The 19228-nt window shown below is 42.9% G+C and overlaps 1 protein-coding gene across 4 annotated transcripts in view; it reads right to left on the bottom strand.

Moving 5' to 3' along the window:
* The window catches only part of LOC131878928 (protein madd-4-like), a 42983-nt gene extending 23755 nt beyond the window's left edge, over positions 1 to 19228 (bottom strand). The window contains exons 1-2 of one of the 4 annotated variants that reach the window (XM_059225080.1): positions 19017 to 19213; positions 17158 to 17242 (exon numbers count right to left, since the gene is read on the bottom strand). In XM_059225080.1, coding sequence (XP_059081063.1) covers positions 17158 to 17208 — 51 coding nt within the window. In that variant the 5' untranslated portion in view covers positions 17209 to 17242; positions 19017 to 19213. Of the gene's footprint in view, positions 1 to 17157; positions 17243 to 19016 lie in introns of all 4 variants that reach the window. The other 3 variants (XM_059225081.1, XM_059225079.1, XM_059225083.1) reach the window with 3 other exon arrangements.

The raw sequence follows: 19228 nt of genomic DNA on the forward strand, positions 1-19228 counted from the left end.
TGGACTGGCACTTGTGGCACATAAAACGTGTTTAGATTCTATTTCAACCTTTGCTAATGACACAATTTGGAAAGTGAGCATGGGTAATGAACCGAAAACACGGAGACCAGTTGCAATATGCATTTGAAATTTACCACCTTTATGCATTCTTGTACATTCGTGCTTGCATTTCTTGAATGGGCCTAATTGGCATTGGGGTATCAGCTTTTTCATTAACTTGGCAAACAAATTTGTCAGCATGGGATTGAGTGAATTTGAATTAGTGACATTGATTGACACGATACAACGACATCTGTAAATACTCTGACGGCTCATTTAAACATGTCCAGTTTCTCCACCACTCTTCCATAAAATTGTAATTGAAGCAGAGACTGTTTTATTGCTGGGAACACAGATCAGCAAAATCCTGAAAAAAATATTTCTCTGATCTCCATGGAATGGCTTGAAATCAAATGTAACAAAAGACATTCATATCGCACTTGAGGTTTCTTTTTTGGATCCTGTGGTCAAGTCGTTACATGACGAATGCATGTGCTGCATGTATGTACATACACATTGGTAATATTACAATTACATGCACATCCAAGTCCTTCTTCCATGAACGAGAGATTGACCTGGTTTTGTTGGGCAAACATTGTAAAATAATAACTCGAACATTGCCGTTCAGTACGGACGTAGAGGGGTCATCAATGATGGATTGGAAAACAGGTCCGTTTGACAAAAACCTAATTAGCATCACAGAGTATGAATACTTTGAGAGCTGTAAATGGTAATTCGATGACTGACCGACTTGGATGATCATAAATATCTCGAATGAGCAACCATTTGCATCTAATTATGCCAAAGTTCTACCCAAGTTCATCAATTGAAACTTGAGAATGGCAACTTCTCCCAGAAAGAGGATTAAGCAAACTTTGAAGACTCGTAAATCCACTTCAGAATCCCTTCTCCATGTTTCACACCTCGATTTTCCACTCGTTTCAACTATTGACTCGACTAACTTTGAAAAGCAGTCAAGTCAAGAAACACAAACATTTCTTTTCGTCTTCTTTATACTTTCCAAAGTTGACAGTCGTGCCAAAAGAGCAGAAGACAAGACTTGCTACTCCTGCGAAGGTACGGAACAGAGCGAGGAAACGTTGGGTGGGGGGAGGTGGGTGGGGGGATGAAGATGATACCGCTCCGCTAGCTTACTTCCCAATCAGCCCCCTTTTCGCCGATATCCCCATTTAAAGCACTTCATGCAAAGAGTGTCGGCTTTGGCTAGAGCAAACATGGGCTGTAATTTTTCTTTTCTTGGGATTGGAATGATATGACAAGACGTTTCAAATCATTGAAACTAAGCACTAACTTTAGCTGGATACGTCGAAAAGTGCACCACAAAGTTTTGATCCAAAGCTCTTGGCTAGAAAAAGGGATCAAAGAATTGCAAGAAAACTCCCGACAAACTGGGGCTAATTGTTTACCAAGCTAATGAGAACATTGGATAGAATATATTTCCCGCAAATCTCATACAGCAGCAATGATGCAACTAACCGTTATACACATGACAAATGTTAATAAAACGCTTAATACTGCAATTCTCACGGTCTGTACTCTCCCAATGTACATTACTTTAATCTCTGGCCAACTGAACTTTCTTGAACTAACTATTGTCCGTTTCTAAAACTCCCATGCCATTCGACTCCTAAAGTATGGTACGTGATTAAAAGCCAAATCATGGGTGATTGAAGCAACTCCCAGAAAAGTCAGGTCAACGATCGATGAAAGAAGAACAAAGGGTAATCTAAAATCCACAAGGATAATGTGAGCCGGAAGACGTCGAAGAAGGTGACCTCAAACCAACAACAACCCCCTCCCTTTCACCCGTCCCTCTCCCCCCCCCCCCTCTTTTTGGGCTCAATACTCAATAGACCTAAAAGGGAATCCAAGCATTTAGCACTCACTCACTCCATCTTGAGCGAAGATGAATCACTTCGCCGAGGGTATGGATGAAGCTGTCGGAGACCAAGTGCGCCCGCCACACGCAAACTACGTAGAGATAGACTGAGAGAAACTCGTGCTGTAGTATGTGGTGGTACAAGGGGGAAGATAGCACAGAGAGATCCTGAGAGCTTGATGACAATAGTTGGAACAAATCCCTTTGGCAAAGTCGAGGAATCCCTCTTGAAACAAACTTGTCACCTTGGATGGTGCCTGGATGGATCGAACAAGGAGAAGAAGTCGTCGGACTAGGTGAGAGTAGTGGGCTAAATCGGGCTAGAAACCTCCAATATCCGTTCTCCTCATCTTCACATCTTTGAGCGATGGCGGGGGGGGAAGATTGACGGAATGCGACAAAGTCTTTGGTCTTTGTCTGGTCACGCAAGCCTTCCTCTATCCTCAAGGTGTCCAAGGGTTTGGGAGTTATCCATCATGTGAATGCCACAACAACGTCAGGCCTGAGTAGTGCCAATATTTTTGAACTGGGCTGGTTCCGATGAATGGCCATCGTTCGCTGAGGTGATGAATAAGCTTGTCAAGCCCATCGAACCTTTTTGACTTAGGCGGTAATTCATGGGACAAGCTCTAAATAGGCGTGAGAGGTGCTCGAAAATTTGCGTACTGACTCCTAAATCAAGTGCAATGAGATCGGCCAACTCGACAGACCCAATCTTTGGTGGGAGAGGTACACTTATCATTTAACCAAGCACCCAATTAGCTTAGTAAATGGAAGTCTTTTCCAGCGATTTATTGCCTCTATGATTAACGGGTGTTAAAATGGAAACCCCAGAGACCGAGTTCTCTGTGATGGTGGGGGGTATTTATTGTTGCGGAGTCAAACCGGTCTCGTGATATCCCATTATTATTATTATTATTATGACTCCGCTGAAACATTATCTCTTAATGATTCCTGTAAGAGCGAGGAAATCCTGTTTTGTCTCGAGGTTACCACCATGTTCAGGGCCTGGCATTTGCCTAGGCATGTTTCGATTGGATGTAAGATGAGATAATAGTGGGTTTGGAGGCTACAAATATGCCAAATCGTGCGCTGTTTCAACACCAATCCCTAAACATTTCACCAGCTCATTCGTTCTTCTTGGGCTCTCTTAGTTTTTCCCTATAAAAGAAGACTTTAAGAGTGTGCTCTGTGCGAAAAAGCACTCATTACCTTTGCATGGGAAGGTTGGTGGTTGTATATTTCAAGATATTCCTTGACGTCAGAGTTTGACACACCAAATAAAATGCCAGGATCTTGAATTATGCATGAAAACGGCCTATTCCTCTATTTGGAGTGCGACAATATGACAATACGCCATCCTCCTTGGAGTGCTATTGAACGCCCATACCACTACCTTTTCTGTACATATTTGGCTACTAAATTCGGATTGATAAGAATGGGGGAGTGGATCCCGTGACTAAAGATCCCCGGGAATAATGCAAATAAGAGTCCCGTCACTTTTGATGGAGCTTTGCCACTTTTAAGCGGACTCTCTGGTGTCTCTGGAGGAGTTTTCGGATTATTGACCACCACAGGTGGCGTCGCACAAGGTTCCCAGTCATCATAACTTGTGGTTGTGTCTGTATGTCTATCTATTATTCGCTTGGGCAGGCAAAAAAAGGCACTAGACAAGATGAGGGCTTGAAATGACACAAGAAGAGGGGGGCTTGACGCAAAAAACTTGGTCACAAAAAAGCCAGTGTTTATATGTCAATCCCAGAGCGGGCCAAGTCAGAGCCCGGAAAGGGTAAAAAACGTGTGCAAAGTGATGATCATCGTCACAGTAGACATGTGTAGCACCACATTGATGCGGGTTCCTCGTCATGATGACGTTGAGGATGTGGATGATGGTGGCCATGGTGTCGGCCAATGGGTGCGCAACTCTCGAATTGATTTCATGTGGGGTTCTGTTCAATTTGTTTCTCGGCCGTGAAATGATCCGCGAATCGTTGCTGCAGTAATTTGATAGGGTTGAAAGATCGCAACAAGAATCGAGCTCAAGGGTGTGATCTTTTCAGCTCTCGAAAACATCTCTGAGAGAAAGGAGTGTTATGCAATCATCAAAATGAATGTCACTAATGATATTCTTTAATGATAGTCTCAAACTCGGCGACAAATTCTAGGGGTTTGAGGCATCCTCTACAAACATCAGAGCTCCACTCTTGTTGTTCCTCATCCTCTTTTTCACGTGTTTTGTTTGAACGAGCACTTTTTGGATTATCACAAGTGGACTGGCTGGGAAGGAAGGTGGGCTGAATTCAATGATATGATTACTACCACTATTAGTATTGGCTCAGAGAGCTGAAAGTTGAGCAGAACAAACCATTGGCAAGAGGAAAATGGCGTATTTCCTTTTGGTTGTTGTTTTCGAGATGTATCAAATGTCTGCTTGACTCCTGAAGCTCCCCTTTCTTACGTTCGTTCACTTTTTCGCTCATTGAAATTCCATGAGGAACATCTGATTTCTTCTCCCCTCCCTCACCCAGTAAGAGGTTCAATAGTGGTTTCCTATACGCAAGGATGAGAGGGGAGGAAATCTCTCAAAGTCAATAGCAATCCATCATTTACGAGTAGCACCGAGTGTTTATCCACCAAGTCGTATGACTGAATTGAGGTACGCACCTAATGGAAAACTCGTTGTTTCAATCGGGGCAGAAATAACTTCCGGAGGAATCGAGATCCACTCTGATTTCTCGAAGCAAGTGTCATGGGCTCTCTGTATTTCCAACAGCGTCAAGCAGGCAAGATCGGAAAACACGTGGTAGGTAAATAGGCAGGGGTTGTCATGTATTTTTCCATAAGCACAATATGTATGTACGTACTCGTACTCGTACGTAGAGTTCGTGACCACCCACTCAGGGAGCAAGCAAGTTGTCCCAAAAGCCAAAGAATTCGTCTCGTGAAGTGTTCTCCCGCTGACTAATGGCATTTGGATAGAAAAGAGTAAAGCAGTCACAAGACTTGTTTATCCAACAAAGACAACTTGCATTTTCTGAAATATTGTCATCTGGGCTGGGGCTCCCCGCAGAACGGGTTGCCAAAGATCATTTGGGGAAATAGATCTTTCAATTTGGACTCAGATTTCGGGCTTGGCAAATACATCTCCATTATTCTTCCTCCCTCTTTGTTACAGCCTTTTAGTGAGTTGTCGCGAGTTCGTACTGTAGGTAAAGCTCAGATTTGAATTTATGTCTTCGGGAAAGTTGGAATTTGAATCCCTCTCTCAAGTAGTATATGTGAGAGTTGGGTAAATATCGTCGGGGATGGATGGCTTCCCCTCCACCCCAGGTAGGTACATACTAGGTACAGACTAGGTTCCAAATCCAATAGATGAAGAGTCATACCCTTTTATGGCATGGTTTTGGATATCAATGGTGGGTTCGTTAAGCGATGGCGAATCGGCGAAAAGTTTGTAGGCGATCATTGGGACCTCTTTTTTTGCATTCGCTTGACCTGTTATGTCGTTACTTTTTGACTGACGACCCTTGGGGTTCCTGTCAGATTGGACTTAGAAGAGAGAAAGGGAGGAAGGAACTAATTTCTGACAAAAAAGCAACCACAACATGAAGAAGGACCACAGAGACAAGGAGAGGCTCACCATCAAAGAAGACTTAAGCCAAAAAAGAGGCCAGACTGCGTTTCCGCAACACGACAAATCTAGGAACACCATATTTGAAAGGCGGACAACTTCTATGTAAGGTACTTCCGTTCAATGTTATTGACTTCTGCATCGAATAAGATCAAACTACTTTGATAATTACTTGTTTGGTAACTATGGAGGCTATTAACTTCGTAATAAAATATGATAATAGATGGATAATGCCATCGATGATGTACGACTTGCCAGTAGTTTTTATTTTCTCTCTCTCTGACAAGTAGCATGCGTAAAATGTTCCGAGTATGTTTTATAGCGTCTTTAATCTTACTCGTGTTTTTAGGTCGGTTCATTTTCCGCCAAATGGCACAAATCAGAATCAAAGAGACGTCTATGGACCAGACACGCTGACGTACGATTCCACGCCAATCCTTCTTCAGCGATAAGATCAAAAGACTTTTTTTGCGTATGTCATTTCGACCTTTGCCAAATCTTTAGTTCTCCGTCAAAAAGCCTATTGCACCGTACTGTTGGGTCTTATGAATATTGTTCTTGCTCAAGGCCAGATTTAAAGTTAGCAATGGACAGAAGTGCCAACCATTTTGAGGGTGACCGACCTTATGACAAGCATTCGCAATGAGCCGTCATCCCTGGCGCTCTGTTGGATCAGGCCCCACTTATCACATTGGCTTATTCTCCTTGAATTCATCCAAGTTTTTGAGGCTCTTCAAGTATTGTTCAAGGGCTCCTTCCACGTTCCCCGCCCATCCCCCAGTGGTCCAGATGATGTGTCCCTTAGGACTTGGTTACATGCTCCTGGAGATCCCTGTTCGTACCCAGAATTGGGGTGGGCAACCAACTTTTTTACGCCTGTTCTTATTCCGCAGCGCTATAAAGCTTGGAGGGACTAAGAGATTCTCAATGCATGTGTTAAGAAAGAGTGGAAGATGGTCTGTGACATAAGCAGAACTTTCTTTATAAGTAGGGGGATTTAACACACCGCCTAGGCCCAAGGGAGTGCCACGCAACGCTGGCCACACTAGTGCAGTGAGATCACGATGAATGGTCTTCAGAGTGGGATTTCATCGAGAGATACCCACCATATTCCCACCATAAATATTGCAGTTTATGAGTCCGCAATGAATCAAATCCAACTGTTGGCACAGGTTGGTCTTTTTCTAATTCGCCTTTGGTTGGGACATCGAGACAAGGCTTGGTAGATGCGAGCTACTGATTTTTAGGCATTTTGCGGATGTGTGTTAAATGCTTGCACTTTCCAGATGGGACTTGGTGCGTGAAGGTTAGTGAAAAGAGGCCAGATAATGCGCCAAGCCAAGTGAGCGAGCAAGCAAGCAAGCGAGCGAGGCCGATGGGGAAATTCTTAATTGTGCTCTTCTATCTCGCTTGTGAGACGTTCCACGAAACATAATTGGGAACAACAGGGAATTTTAGAAACACCAACATCCCTGCTTTCATGGTTCATGGCTCATCGGTGCTTTGCCCGTCGTGGTAGTGGGTGTGTGAGTATCCTCCTCTCATCTCAATTAATGGCCGACTAAATAGAAACTACGCCAATTACGAGGCTCTGGAACATGGTGGAAATTGGAACAATGTAACACTCTAATGGGTTTCAGGGGATCAGGCCACAACACTTGTATGCTTCTAGCTCGAAGAGGGGGATTCGATATTGATCACATGAGCCTTGTTGAGGGAGCAATAATGTGAACGAGAATAATCACAAAACAACAACAACAACAACAAACGCCCGCCACGTTTGTTGTTGTACCTACATTGTGGGCGGAGAAGGAACACGAACAAAAAAGTCCCCTCCATTTCGACCAAGGCCTTGTAATCTTGACGGATGGGTCACCCACTCAAACGGTGTGAATCATCACCCATAAACACACTTGTTGTCAATTTCCACCTGCCTGGCGAAGAAAATTAATTGTAGGAGGGCTCAAATGTCATGCAGTGCTCGAGAAGACGCCTCTGAGTCAGTCACTCATTGGGGCGTTGCTCTGAGAAGATCTTCATCTCTGATCAATTCCAGCCATTGGATGTCACCTTCGATTGACTTGGCCAACTCGCAAAGTCGCTCAATTCAATGGCGAGCAACATCAACCAAATTGCACCAACCATCAACCAACAACCAGCGTCTCGACGTGTTTAGTCCAAACGAACGTATGATGACATTAGCTGAATGGTTTGATCAAAGCCATTTCGCTCACGACACGGACAGTGGAAAAGTTCATGCCAAAACTAGAATGATTTGGGGCCAAACCCTCCTTGCCACCCTCAAACCTCGGGTTGATAGACGAAGAAACGGGGAAAAACAATGGGCAATGAGAAGAAGCGGGGGCACGCCTTTGAATGGCAAGCTCATTAAGCCCTTTGGACGGGGAATGTTTAGCAACTCCTTCACCCACATGGAATGGATGATCTTGAATTTATAGGCATTTTTGGTCTTTGGGTTTGCGGTAGAATTGGGCTGGGACGTGAAGGGAAACGGGACTCTTGAGCTGTCATGAAATAGAGATGAGATTCAATTCCAACGGCTTGTCGGGTTTTACACCAACTGCCAACGAATAGATGACGTCTCCGTCTTGATCTTCCACTTTGCCGCAAAAATCCTGACATGTGTTTTCCTCACGAGAAGGAAAAGCGATGAAATTTGCCTGCTTGGCTTGCTGCCTTCATGAAGGCTCTCCGTCAACCACATCACCATGAAGAAAGGGATTTCACATTTTGCACCAATTTTCAAATGTCAAGCAAAGCGTTGAGAAAGAGGGCAAAGGCAGAAAGCAAGGGAGAGCGAGCTGGAGATTTTCTTCATCACCATAAAAGGCATCTCCTTTCATATCAAGATAAATTCTCGAGCATTAGCATAACCTTTCAGGCATTGAGGGCTCTCACTTCCAATGGATAACTCTGGATTACTGATACGTATGTACGTACAGAAGAGGAGGCGCACTGTCATTCAATGATGTCAAACTCTCGGTGGCGATTGGATCCCAATCAGATTTCCTTTAAGGGAGAAAAAAAGCCGCTTTCAATTGGCTCAAATACTTCAGGCGCTTTCCCTGTCTGAGTGAGGTTCGTACTGCACATACGATTTAGTAACTGTACGTACATTGAAATATCAGCTTCCAGGCCAAGTTGCCTTGCCCTAGGTCTATGGGCAGATTCCAGAGCCCTTCGGCACTTGTTCCTAAACATCCTTCGTGGCAGAGCTTAGTCAAATGGGTCTTGTCACTTGTCTAGAAATGAAGTTGTTTTGAGTAGAAAGCACGAGATGTTTACTTTCAACCCGACGTTTTCTTCCCGTTCTTTGTACCATGAAGGAAAGATTGTGTCGAGGCTCTGGCGGGCATATCTTAAAATATCCTTCTGTTAATTACTCTTGGCTATTACGAGGCTCATTGTTTGGATAAAACCCCGTGATAAACGATGCTTGGAACAATGGCTTGGGTTGAGGGAGCATCGGCGAGCGAGGTCCTAAGAGCGTGCAAAAGAGGCTCACTCGTTCGCTCGCTCCTCCATCAGGTTTGAAAGTGATTGATACCCCTGACTTGCATACCACCGACCCAACAGAGCCACAGGAATGGAACCATGCGAGGATCTGTTTCACAATGGGCAAGAAGGCCCTCACTTTAGTTTCAGTTGAGATGGCCGGGATAAAGTTTCCCATCTTTCATATATAAATATCATTGAGATGGGCTTCCCCCTAAAAGAGAGGCCCTTTGTCTCGAGATTTGACTTTCTCCATTTCCATTGCCATCAACTTAGATCGACTTTCCATTCCACGGGTCTTTTCTGAGAGTGGTTCCATTTGATATGTTTGCAAATGCTCTCGAACTAATATCCGATTACGCGGCTCCCATGGGACACCCTAGGAGCCTGCCTTTGACCAAGATCAAGGACAGCTCTGGGTGGCCTTTTTAGCTCCCTTGTGCGTAACCTCGTGGACAATGAAAATGGTCATTTCGACTCGGCGATCCATTCCCTAGTAACTTGATCCAAACTGGCCAGAGGTGTTCCATTATTCAGTCATCCATTCCATTAGGGTACACATTTGTCCCAACATGGAAGCGTTTCCACACGCAAAGCTCTTCCTTCCCGTTGGATCTGTATATTTCCTACTCCGAAAATGAAATTGAGACCGGGAAGTCATTACTTTATCCCGAAAAGTGGACCTTTAATGGACCTCGCTCTTCTTGTCCCATCACGTACAGTGTGCGCTCATTTCTATTACCTTGGTATTAGGCAAGTCCTTTCCACGGAAATGTTATCAGGCCTGGGTGTTGAAAGATATCCTAATTGTCCGATCCACCTCCAGCCAATTACGAGAAGTGAAGGCCTGCAAGTGACTAGAACATGACAGGTGAGCCACAAAGACGCCGTGAGGGGGCTCGACCACTTCTGGTTTGATCCAATGACGTAGTGGAACACCGTCAGAACACGCGGTCATTCCAACAGCACGCGCATTATAGTACGTCATGAACATCCTCAACATCCTGTGATCGTCAAATCGCCATTTCCAATTTCCTTAATGATGCTCACGGTGCAAAAATAATACTGACCATCACTTAAGGCTCTGGGTAAAACGATGCCAAATTGGACCCTAAAAATCACTTCACTCACTTCGCTTTGTCACTTCAAGGTTTCGGTTCCAATTGCTCTAAGTGCTTGATCTGACTGGGGCAAGAAGAAGTCCTTGACATTGGATGATCCGGAGTTTGGGATGGTTTCATGAGCTGCTTGCATTGATGAATACGCCAGCTCACAGAGCCCCCATTCTTCAAGCCCATCCATTCCTAATGTGATGAATTCGTTCAACCAAATGCATCAGATCGAATGGGAAGCACGGGGAAAATCTGGGGCTCTTCTCTGCTTTTGATATTCAAGAGACGCCAAGAAATTGTTTTGTGATTGAAATTTGAAGCAGGAGCCGGTGGCAAACTGACAACAGGTTCGTTGTAAAGTGATTTTAATCGCAGTGTGCGTGGGAACAATCGGCAAAAACACCAATTTCTCTCGCCTCTCGATTCGTCGCAGCAAATTCCTTCACCATATCAACCATCTCGAGAAAACTAACAACCCAACCAAGCAGGTTTGCCTTCTCCGTTTTTGATGGCATTCTTTTAACCCCTTTCCTAGTTTGTACTGTACTCTGGGTGCCACACAGCATCAAATAGTTAATTGTCTCATCAAAATGCATCGAAAAATTCATTGGAGGATGTTATAAGTAATCCTGGAAGCTTCAATTTATTAAGAAAATATCCCTGTAGATAGAGACACTACTACAGCTACTACTACTACTATTGCACTAATACTAACAAATATTCTGTCATACCCCAATGGGATATTGGGGTGAACAGGCGTCTGAATCGATCTGAAGATCTCTTAAAACGCCACCAAGACACGTCCCTTGAAGCACTTGGACTGTATTAAGAGGAACGTACTGAATAACATGCATTGGGACTCTTTCCCTCCGAGCGCTGAATGCTTCCTTGCCGACTCACTAATGTGTTTGTAAAAGTTAATAACCACTTGAGTTAACAACTCGAGGATCGAAAATTTTGTCATTTTCTCCCTCTCCACTGGAGTGAATGACTTCGGGCCATGTCCTAATGATCATGAAAGTCAATAGTAGTCCCCAAAAGACAGCCACCACCAACGAACGTGGAGAATGGTTTTGCTTCTTCCCAACGAATGTCACAGAGAGCAAAGAGCACGACGCTTGAAAACGCTTATTGATTGTGACTGTTTATTTAGGCCCAAGCACATGCAAAGCTCAAACTGGACATGCCAATCTCCCCTGTGAGTCGCTCGATTCCGTGAACACTCCAATTGACGATGAGAACGTTATTAGCGAATGAGGCTTGTCCACAAATGACCAAGCAGATCAGTACCATCCTACTTTGAACAGATGTTTGAGCATGTTGAGCACAGGAAATTAAGAGCACTCAGTGGGACGATCAAGGTTTCGTGGCGGAAATCTATGAACAATGGTTTGATGTGGAATCCAATTTAGACATCGGCGATTAATGATCGTGATTTTTATATCAATGTACATTGATCAATTGTTGTGACTTGAGCTCGATTTGTGCCCTGCGCCCAATGCTGAGTATTTGATAACATATTCCAATGTTTGCATTATGAGCCATAAATCTGTTGGACGCCCACTTTCAATACCCTTGCACAATTTTGGGAGTCAGACACCGATCTAGACTTTGTATCTCTGTGGTTGAAGCCCTTTTCGCTTTGGTTGGGATGGCTGTATTATGGCACCTTTCGAAACAAACGGGGGACTTGTCGAGTTCCTTTGTTTTTTCCGTTTCAAACGTAAGTTTGCTCAGCAGGGAGGCATTTTTTCGTCGATCTTGAACAGCAGGATGACTACCAAAGAGATCATTGAGCACTCCAAAACAATAACAAAGCAGACGCACACAGGCAGGATATGATGCCCCAAAATGGCTTTGAACTCGTCCTGATTTGATTGCATCTTAACGAATGTAAAAAGCGCGTGTTGGCACTCAATTTACGTCTCCCCTTGGATCAAAGCAATTTGAGATATGGACTCATGCCCGAACAAATCACGGCAAAAAGCCATGGATTCGCTTCTCGGAGTCAAGCTACCAAAAATAATGGCAGATCGACGGACAGTGACGAGTAGGGAGGGAATGAAGAATTTTGGGCACAAAAAAGCGATGAGGAGACTGGGATTTGGCCAAATTCCAACTCGTCCGCCGAGCGTTCCAATTAATCATGGAAAAATAACCGTGGGCGAAGCAATAGCCAATAATTGCACACTGCTTGCCGTTGGAGATATTTCAAAGCAATTAGAAAACCTGGCTGGCATTTTACCACAGCTCATTCTTGGTCGACATTGAATTATAGCTATGGTTCATTTACCGTTGCCATCTCTTCATGACGTCAAGATATTCAGCATTTATTTGTTGGCGGCGAGTGATTGCCCATCTAGCGTCTTGACAGTGATCCCAATCCCAATTACAAGAAGGGTACCTCCGTGTCCATTTTTCCTCCTCAAACGAGGGGGCCTGTGTTCCGCAAAATGTGCGCCAAACTTGTTTTGTTCCAGTTTGTTTTAGAGATATATTCATTCCGACATACTGCAGTAAAAACCGGGCTCATTTTTTCCTCCGTCTTTCCTCAGCAATTTCCGCAGTTTGGCATGAACTTTGGAATCAAAGTTCCGCAAAACTCCGTCTGAAGACTTAATCCCGTTCGTGAACTTGGTACCGTAGATGATGATGATGATCGCCGAAACGGGTTAACCTACATTTTGATTTTCTAACATACAGGGATCTATCTACGTAGCCCGGCCAGTTTCTCATGAAACAATTAACCCGCCATTCGAACCCATGAACAGCGTGCGAGTCTCTGGTCTGACTGACCACCATTCCTCGTCCCAAGTGTCAAAATGAAGTGGACCCAGATTCAATTTAGATTACCCCTCACCCCACTTAAAAGGCACCCTTTAAATGTGGGGAGGATGGGAGGCTCGCTCGTTAGATATTATTAAACACTTGACCAACCCAAGAAGGGCTCCAACCCCAAGAGTGAGTGGTACTAGCCAGATATTTGGGTTGCAGAATGATTTTGCAACTTCTTCTGTCGACCCCCGATGTGTCGGCATTGAAATTATGACCCAGTCCAGCCATCATTCAAGCCAGGGGTTGGTGGTTGTCGTTAAGGAATCTAGTTTCCCTCATGCTACACATGTAATTGACTTCTTGTCAATCCGATGATAATCATGGTCGTCCATGCATTTGCAATTGGTTTGTCCATCTATCCATCCATCCATCGTCGCCCTCGAGGGATGACTTGGAAATTGATTTGAAGTGCGCGGACCACTTTGATTGCTGCATCTCTCAATATTCCATTGCTTGCTTTGGCGTGATTTCAATTAATTCCATTCAGCCGGCGTAGAACCGGTCTCAAAAACAAAAAAAAAATCAATTGCACCAAGGGCGATGAGTGCTCACAAGCCAGTTCCAGCCAGTTTGATTGAGCTGATAAGCAATTATTTATGATAAACCATCAAGTACTGTTGACAAACTAGCCTGAACGATTGGTCCTCAATCATGTTGCCTTTAAAGGCGACTTTCTTCATTCAACTTTAAAAACGTGGTTACATCTGTTTTAGTACATGAATAGTCCCTAAAAGGATCCTTCGGAATAACAGCAGATACTACGTGATTCTGACTATTCAATCGAGGCGTGGATTGATTATCTAGAATGGGTTAAAAGCATGGTGGCAGCGTCTTAATGACAAGGTCTTAATTGTTCGTTATAGGCAGGGGGCAAGGAGCAGTTTCGATGGACTCATGGCTCATGGTTGGTCATTTTTTCAGCCCCAGATAAGATATGATGACGCCATGCTGGAAGTCATAATTTGGAAACACAACGATAATAGCAAGATAATCAAGACGTCCATCCAGCATTACTGACTGGATACATTTATATTCCACCAAAGCTTGATTGCTCTTTTAAGCCCGACCTTTTTTTCCGCCAAAGATTGGGAAACGTTCGTGTTAAGCGATTCCAGCTAGCGCCGTAGCTCCGCTGGAATTAGGTTCTTTGTGTGTTCAAAATTGGCGCTTCCAATGATCAAAGAGCAAGACAGCTGTAAGGCTTTGTCTTTCATATTGAGAAATGATTGACCCTATTCCGCAGGGCCAGAGAGCGACAGAACAAGAGGGCAAAATTGCTAATCGAGTCCAAAGACGAAATCTCCATCCGAATCGAACTAACACTTCAGATGGCCAAATATGAATTCTTCAGAACAACAGCAAGGCCGAATTTGGGCGCAAATGGACTTGATCTTGATTTCAAAGCTGGATTACGCAAATTTCTCGCCCTCATCCGTCCTACCAGCCTCCAAGCTCCCGCCGACTCTGAACGACAACTACAACGTCCAAATGAGGCCATGGACTATCTCCAGGCTCTCCGGGAGGGAATCATTCAAATGAAGGCCGGTTTGTCAGGCCAACGAGCGGAGAAATATCCTCGCCATTCGTTCCTTTTGGCCTGGGTTAAATGTCCCTTGCTTTTTCGTCCCAGAAGTGCCTTCCTTCAAGACCAGTTCCACTGTCACGGCGTACATTTATTCGTACTTTGCCCGGCCATAACATCCATTCACAAGACTGGAACTCTGTGGACTTTGTCAACTAGTACATACGAGTATATGTGGACTGTATGCAGGGTGGGCATTACATTTTTGTCCACTTTTGTCCACCCCTGTCCAAAAGTGTCCAAAAATGAGGGTGGACAAAAGTGGACAAAAATACGAAACTTTAAAACTACAAATCTAAAAGAAATGATACTTGAAACCCAATATTTTGCTTCAAAATTTGCTCATTGATGGTTCCAAAAGTAAAATAAGTCTTTAAAACCTTTGCGATATGCCTCTAACATGACCCAAAAAGATATTTGATAGACAGGTTCTCAGCTCTATCTCACCTAAGACAACAAGCAAGGAGCAAAGCCTCTCTCTGTCATAATACAGCAGGTGGAAAGCATTCAAAAATGGAAAAGCTAAATGCTATATTCTCGTTAAATAGCTTCATCTATTCAACATTGCTAACTTTTTTTGCAACAAAATTGTTGTTTAAAATCAGGAGTCATTATGGATTTCCTCTTAAAAAGAGCAAATACTGAAAATTGAACATCTTACCCAATTGTTAAAATTTAAGAATGATACATTTTGTACATTTATGGTTTTCTCTCACAAACAAGTTACTTTATAAATTGCTAGGTAAGTCGTTTTTAGCTTTTAAAGATGCGTTTGATGTCAGAAAATGAGAAGAATCAATTTGTTTTTTCAAAGAAACATATATTGCAGTTTTTATGTATATAATAAAACATTTCAAAGCTGTATCCTATCAAGATAATTAATTGAGATTCTCAGACACCCAATTTAGTATATAATATATGTGCCTATTTTCTACAAAGGCCAGTTGCTACTGTTACTTCATATTTAGGTACTTAAAGAAAGCTTAGATTTTATTAATCACTGATTCCATTTGCTGGTTAACATTTAGATTAGTTAAAAAAAATAACATGATATAGGGTTTTGAAATTTTTGCTTGTCAACCCACTTTTGGACAATTGTTCATACTTTTGGACACGTTTTGACCACTTTTGTCTACTTTTGGACACTTTTGGACACGTTTTGACCACTTTTGTGTACTTTTGTCTACTTTTGGACACTTTTGAACACTTTTGGACACTTTTGTTCACTTGGTGTCCAAAAGTCAAGCTGATTCTCAAAATTGCCCACCCTGACTGTATGTGAGTGAGTGAGTGAGCGAGCGAGCGAGGTCTACCAAGGAAGAGCTGAAGAAGGAAAAGGAGGAGGTAGGAAAAGGGTCTTTCAAACGAGGCCTTGTCAGGAATAGAGACGTATGGCCACTTAAAACCACTCAAGGTGGACCTGCAAGCCATACTGGCTAGAAAACACAATACAGGGCATCTATGCTATTCTTGGGAAGGAAGAGCCTTTCTGTTTAGGTTGATTTTGGAATCAACCAGTTGAACAAGTTCTATTTCCCAATCACTTCCAATATAGATTGTTAAAGAGCAACCAGACCTTAAAGAAATGGTGTTCATGGATTTACGGAGTAATTATCCTACTTTAAGTAATCTCTGTATCAATCAGAAGTTGTCATGTTACCTTTATCCATACTATTCATACCTAACGCACAAATAATTCTTCAACGTTTTAGCCCAATTTTTGACCTTATTTTGTGACTAATCAGGGGCAAGTTTTTTAAACACTCGTACTGAGCATCCTCTACCACTTTCGCCAGTGTATTTTTATATCGGTTAACATCCAAGCCCCTAACTCCGAGGTAACAGCTTTAAAAAACAGGCCTCAGGGCAACTATAAGACATCAAAACTCCAATAGATCATACATAAGCCAGGCTCCAACCAACTCGAAATCAAATGATAAATAGGGTCGTCCAGTGAATGTGGATTCAAAATCAAAATTAGTTGTGCTCCGTCTGAGCTGTTATTTACCCTTGTTTGGGGACTATCTATTGCTAAAAGATCAATACAACGAGTTACAACCATAATGGAGAGTCTTTTAACTTTAGACATTGGTTACTGTTCTCATATTGGTGGGCTTTTAACACATACTACAACTTGATAGCATTTAGGTATAAGCTTGTGATTAAAGCACATTAAGGACACTAGGAGGCATAATCCAAATCAGTCCCATTTCATCTTGCACTTTCAAGTATACCAGTCCTTCTTCAAGTTGAAGTTTTAGTCTCTGTCCTACGTACAATGATCCAAGTTGTACATCTGGACCGAATAAAGGTTAGGTAATTCGCTACAAAAGAGTAAACTTGTTTGTTGAGCCTGGTGCATGGCAGTAATATGATAATTCAACATTGTTGCATGCAATATCCTTCCTTGAAATCGAACAACTTTGTTCGAAATGTTTTCCCCTCCTTGTGTTCCATTGCCATTGATTCACGATGAAGTATACAAAAAAAAGTCTAGTGCCACCAGGGTGACCAAGTACTAAAATAGAAAAAGCGTTCTTACCGTGATTGGAAGAAGGAGTAGAATCCAGCAATGGCTGATCAAATTTATCATTTTGAATCAACAAGCAATGCGGTCTTGGAGGAATCTGAAGAAAAACATGAGATTCATTCAATCTTATGACCAAGATAATACGATAAATAAACATCCAGTATGAGATCTAAATTTAGAAAATGCTTCATTGGCCATTGATATTTTGATATTGATGGCCTTTAGGAGTCTTGGTAGGAGTGCTTTGCATTTCTAATGAATCCATAAAACTTGGAGGGATCAGATCATTCATCAATCATGCACTCCTAACTTGGTACGCTATGATCGAGCACACTGTACTCTACAGATTTTTCTTCATCCAACTCATGACTTCCAGACATTCGATTCATTTATCTCTGTTGTCGATTGATTCATACACAATCGAGATTAGAATCGCGAGGCTTCTCTCAAAATTCATACCAATTGGGTCGATTTTTTTAATGAAAAACGATGTCCCAATTCGAGCGGCTCTTCAATAGGTCGTTTGATAAGTAGGAAATACTTCTTTATTGTGGGTGTTTGGAGCTTGTAAGGGATCTCACCAGATTATTACGTGAAAAAAAAAGATCTGAGGGTGTTGAGAAATGATCTTCTCCATTATACTCCCTACGTATACAGATGGATGCCCGTGTGGTATACGTAGCAGTATGTCTTTGAATGAGTATAAATGTGTATGTGTTAGAGGTCGGTGTAAGAGTGAATGATATTCAAAACCTGGACGGACAGAGATGATTATGCCGTCTCTTATAATTTAGGATCTTGAGATCGTATTTTTGTGGGCTCTTGTTAGCCGAGAATGGTCCTCCACATGAACATGAGAAGGCCATACTCAAATTCTGGCAGGAGGCAATAAATTCACACCAAATGGTATAAAATCCCGATCCCACCTCGCAGCACAGCAGTAAAGTTCAATAAATCACAACATGACACGATCCCACACGAACTAGATCATTTCGATACCTAAGTTATCCCATACCATGGCCTACTATACGTCAACAGATTGATTCTGGGGAAGGGGGAGAGGGAGTAGAAATATTCATCCTTTTTACAGACTTTAAACGAAAGGTTCTGGTGACGAAGAACGCGGCATGAATTTGGCACTTTAACTCGAAAGACATAAGAATCGGAGCAGACAGTTCCATATTCGTATTACAAGAGATCGTATTCTGGTTCTTGTTCGAGTCAAACAGGCAACTCTGATGATCTCAAACACGCCAAAGATTGCACTTCAATTCTAGACTTTCACGGTTATACCGCTTCCAACGCATGATTTGTTGTCTTGTGGTAAAGCGAATCTCATGACGTTATAGTTGACTTGAAGGCAGCCAGGTGTGATGTCTTCACGACATTCGACAATTTGATTAAGATCTACCTTTCTGGAATTTCCTTCTTCTATCGTCTACATAGGCATGTATGGTCCCAGTTGTTTAGGACCAAGAAGAATGGGAAGGCCTGAAATACCTTTCCCCTCCCATTGAACCAAGGAAGGTTGCGTGCTCAAAAAATGTCAGAGAAATTGCCAATTGGTGAACAAAGGCCGTTGTCAAGCCCTGCTATTATTGCTTAGGGGACCGCGAATACACACCTCTAATCTCGACTGCCACCAAGAGGAGCCTTGATGGCCTTGGCCATGCAACTCAGGACTGCAGAATGTGAGCTCCTTCCCTCTTCTTTTCTTACTTCCCTCATCCGGACATTGAACAATTTTGATATACGTGCTTTTACGGGCCCATTCTTGACAAGAAGAGCCTCTGTCTATTGTGCTCTCAAGAGGACCTAACCAATCAATAGCTCATATAAATCATTTATTTTAGCCATGGGTATTCACTCACCTAACAGTTGCGTCTGCTGTTCACTATTGGAGCACTGGTCATTGTTGTCACTAATTAGTTGGTTGAATGTGCGGATCAATATGAAGACTCACTCCGACACTGAAGAAACACCATCCATCTCTCACTCTCACTATCAACTGAGGGATGGGAAGTGAGAAAACTAAGAATCAAGGCCCCCCTCTCTCTCTCCAAGCCAAAAAAACGAAGCCGAG

Source organism: Tigriopus californicus, chromosome 4, assembly GCF_007210705.1.
Source record: "Tigriopus californicus strain San Diego chromosome 4, Tcal_SD_v2.1, whole genome shotgun sequence".
Lineage (NCBI taxonomy): Eukaryota > Metazoa > Arthropoda > Copepoda > Harpacticoida > Harpacticidae > Tigriopus > Tigriopus californicus.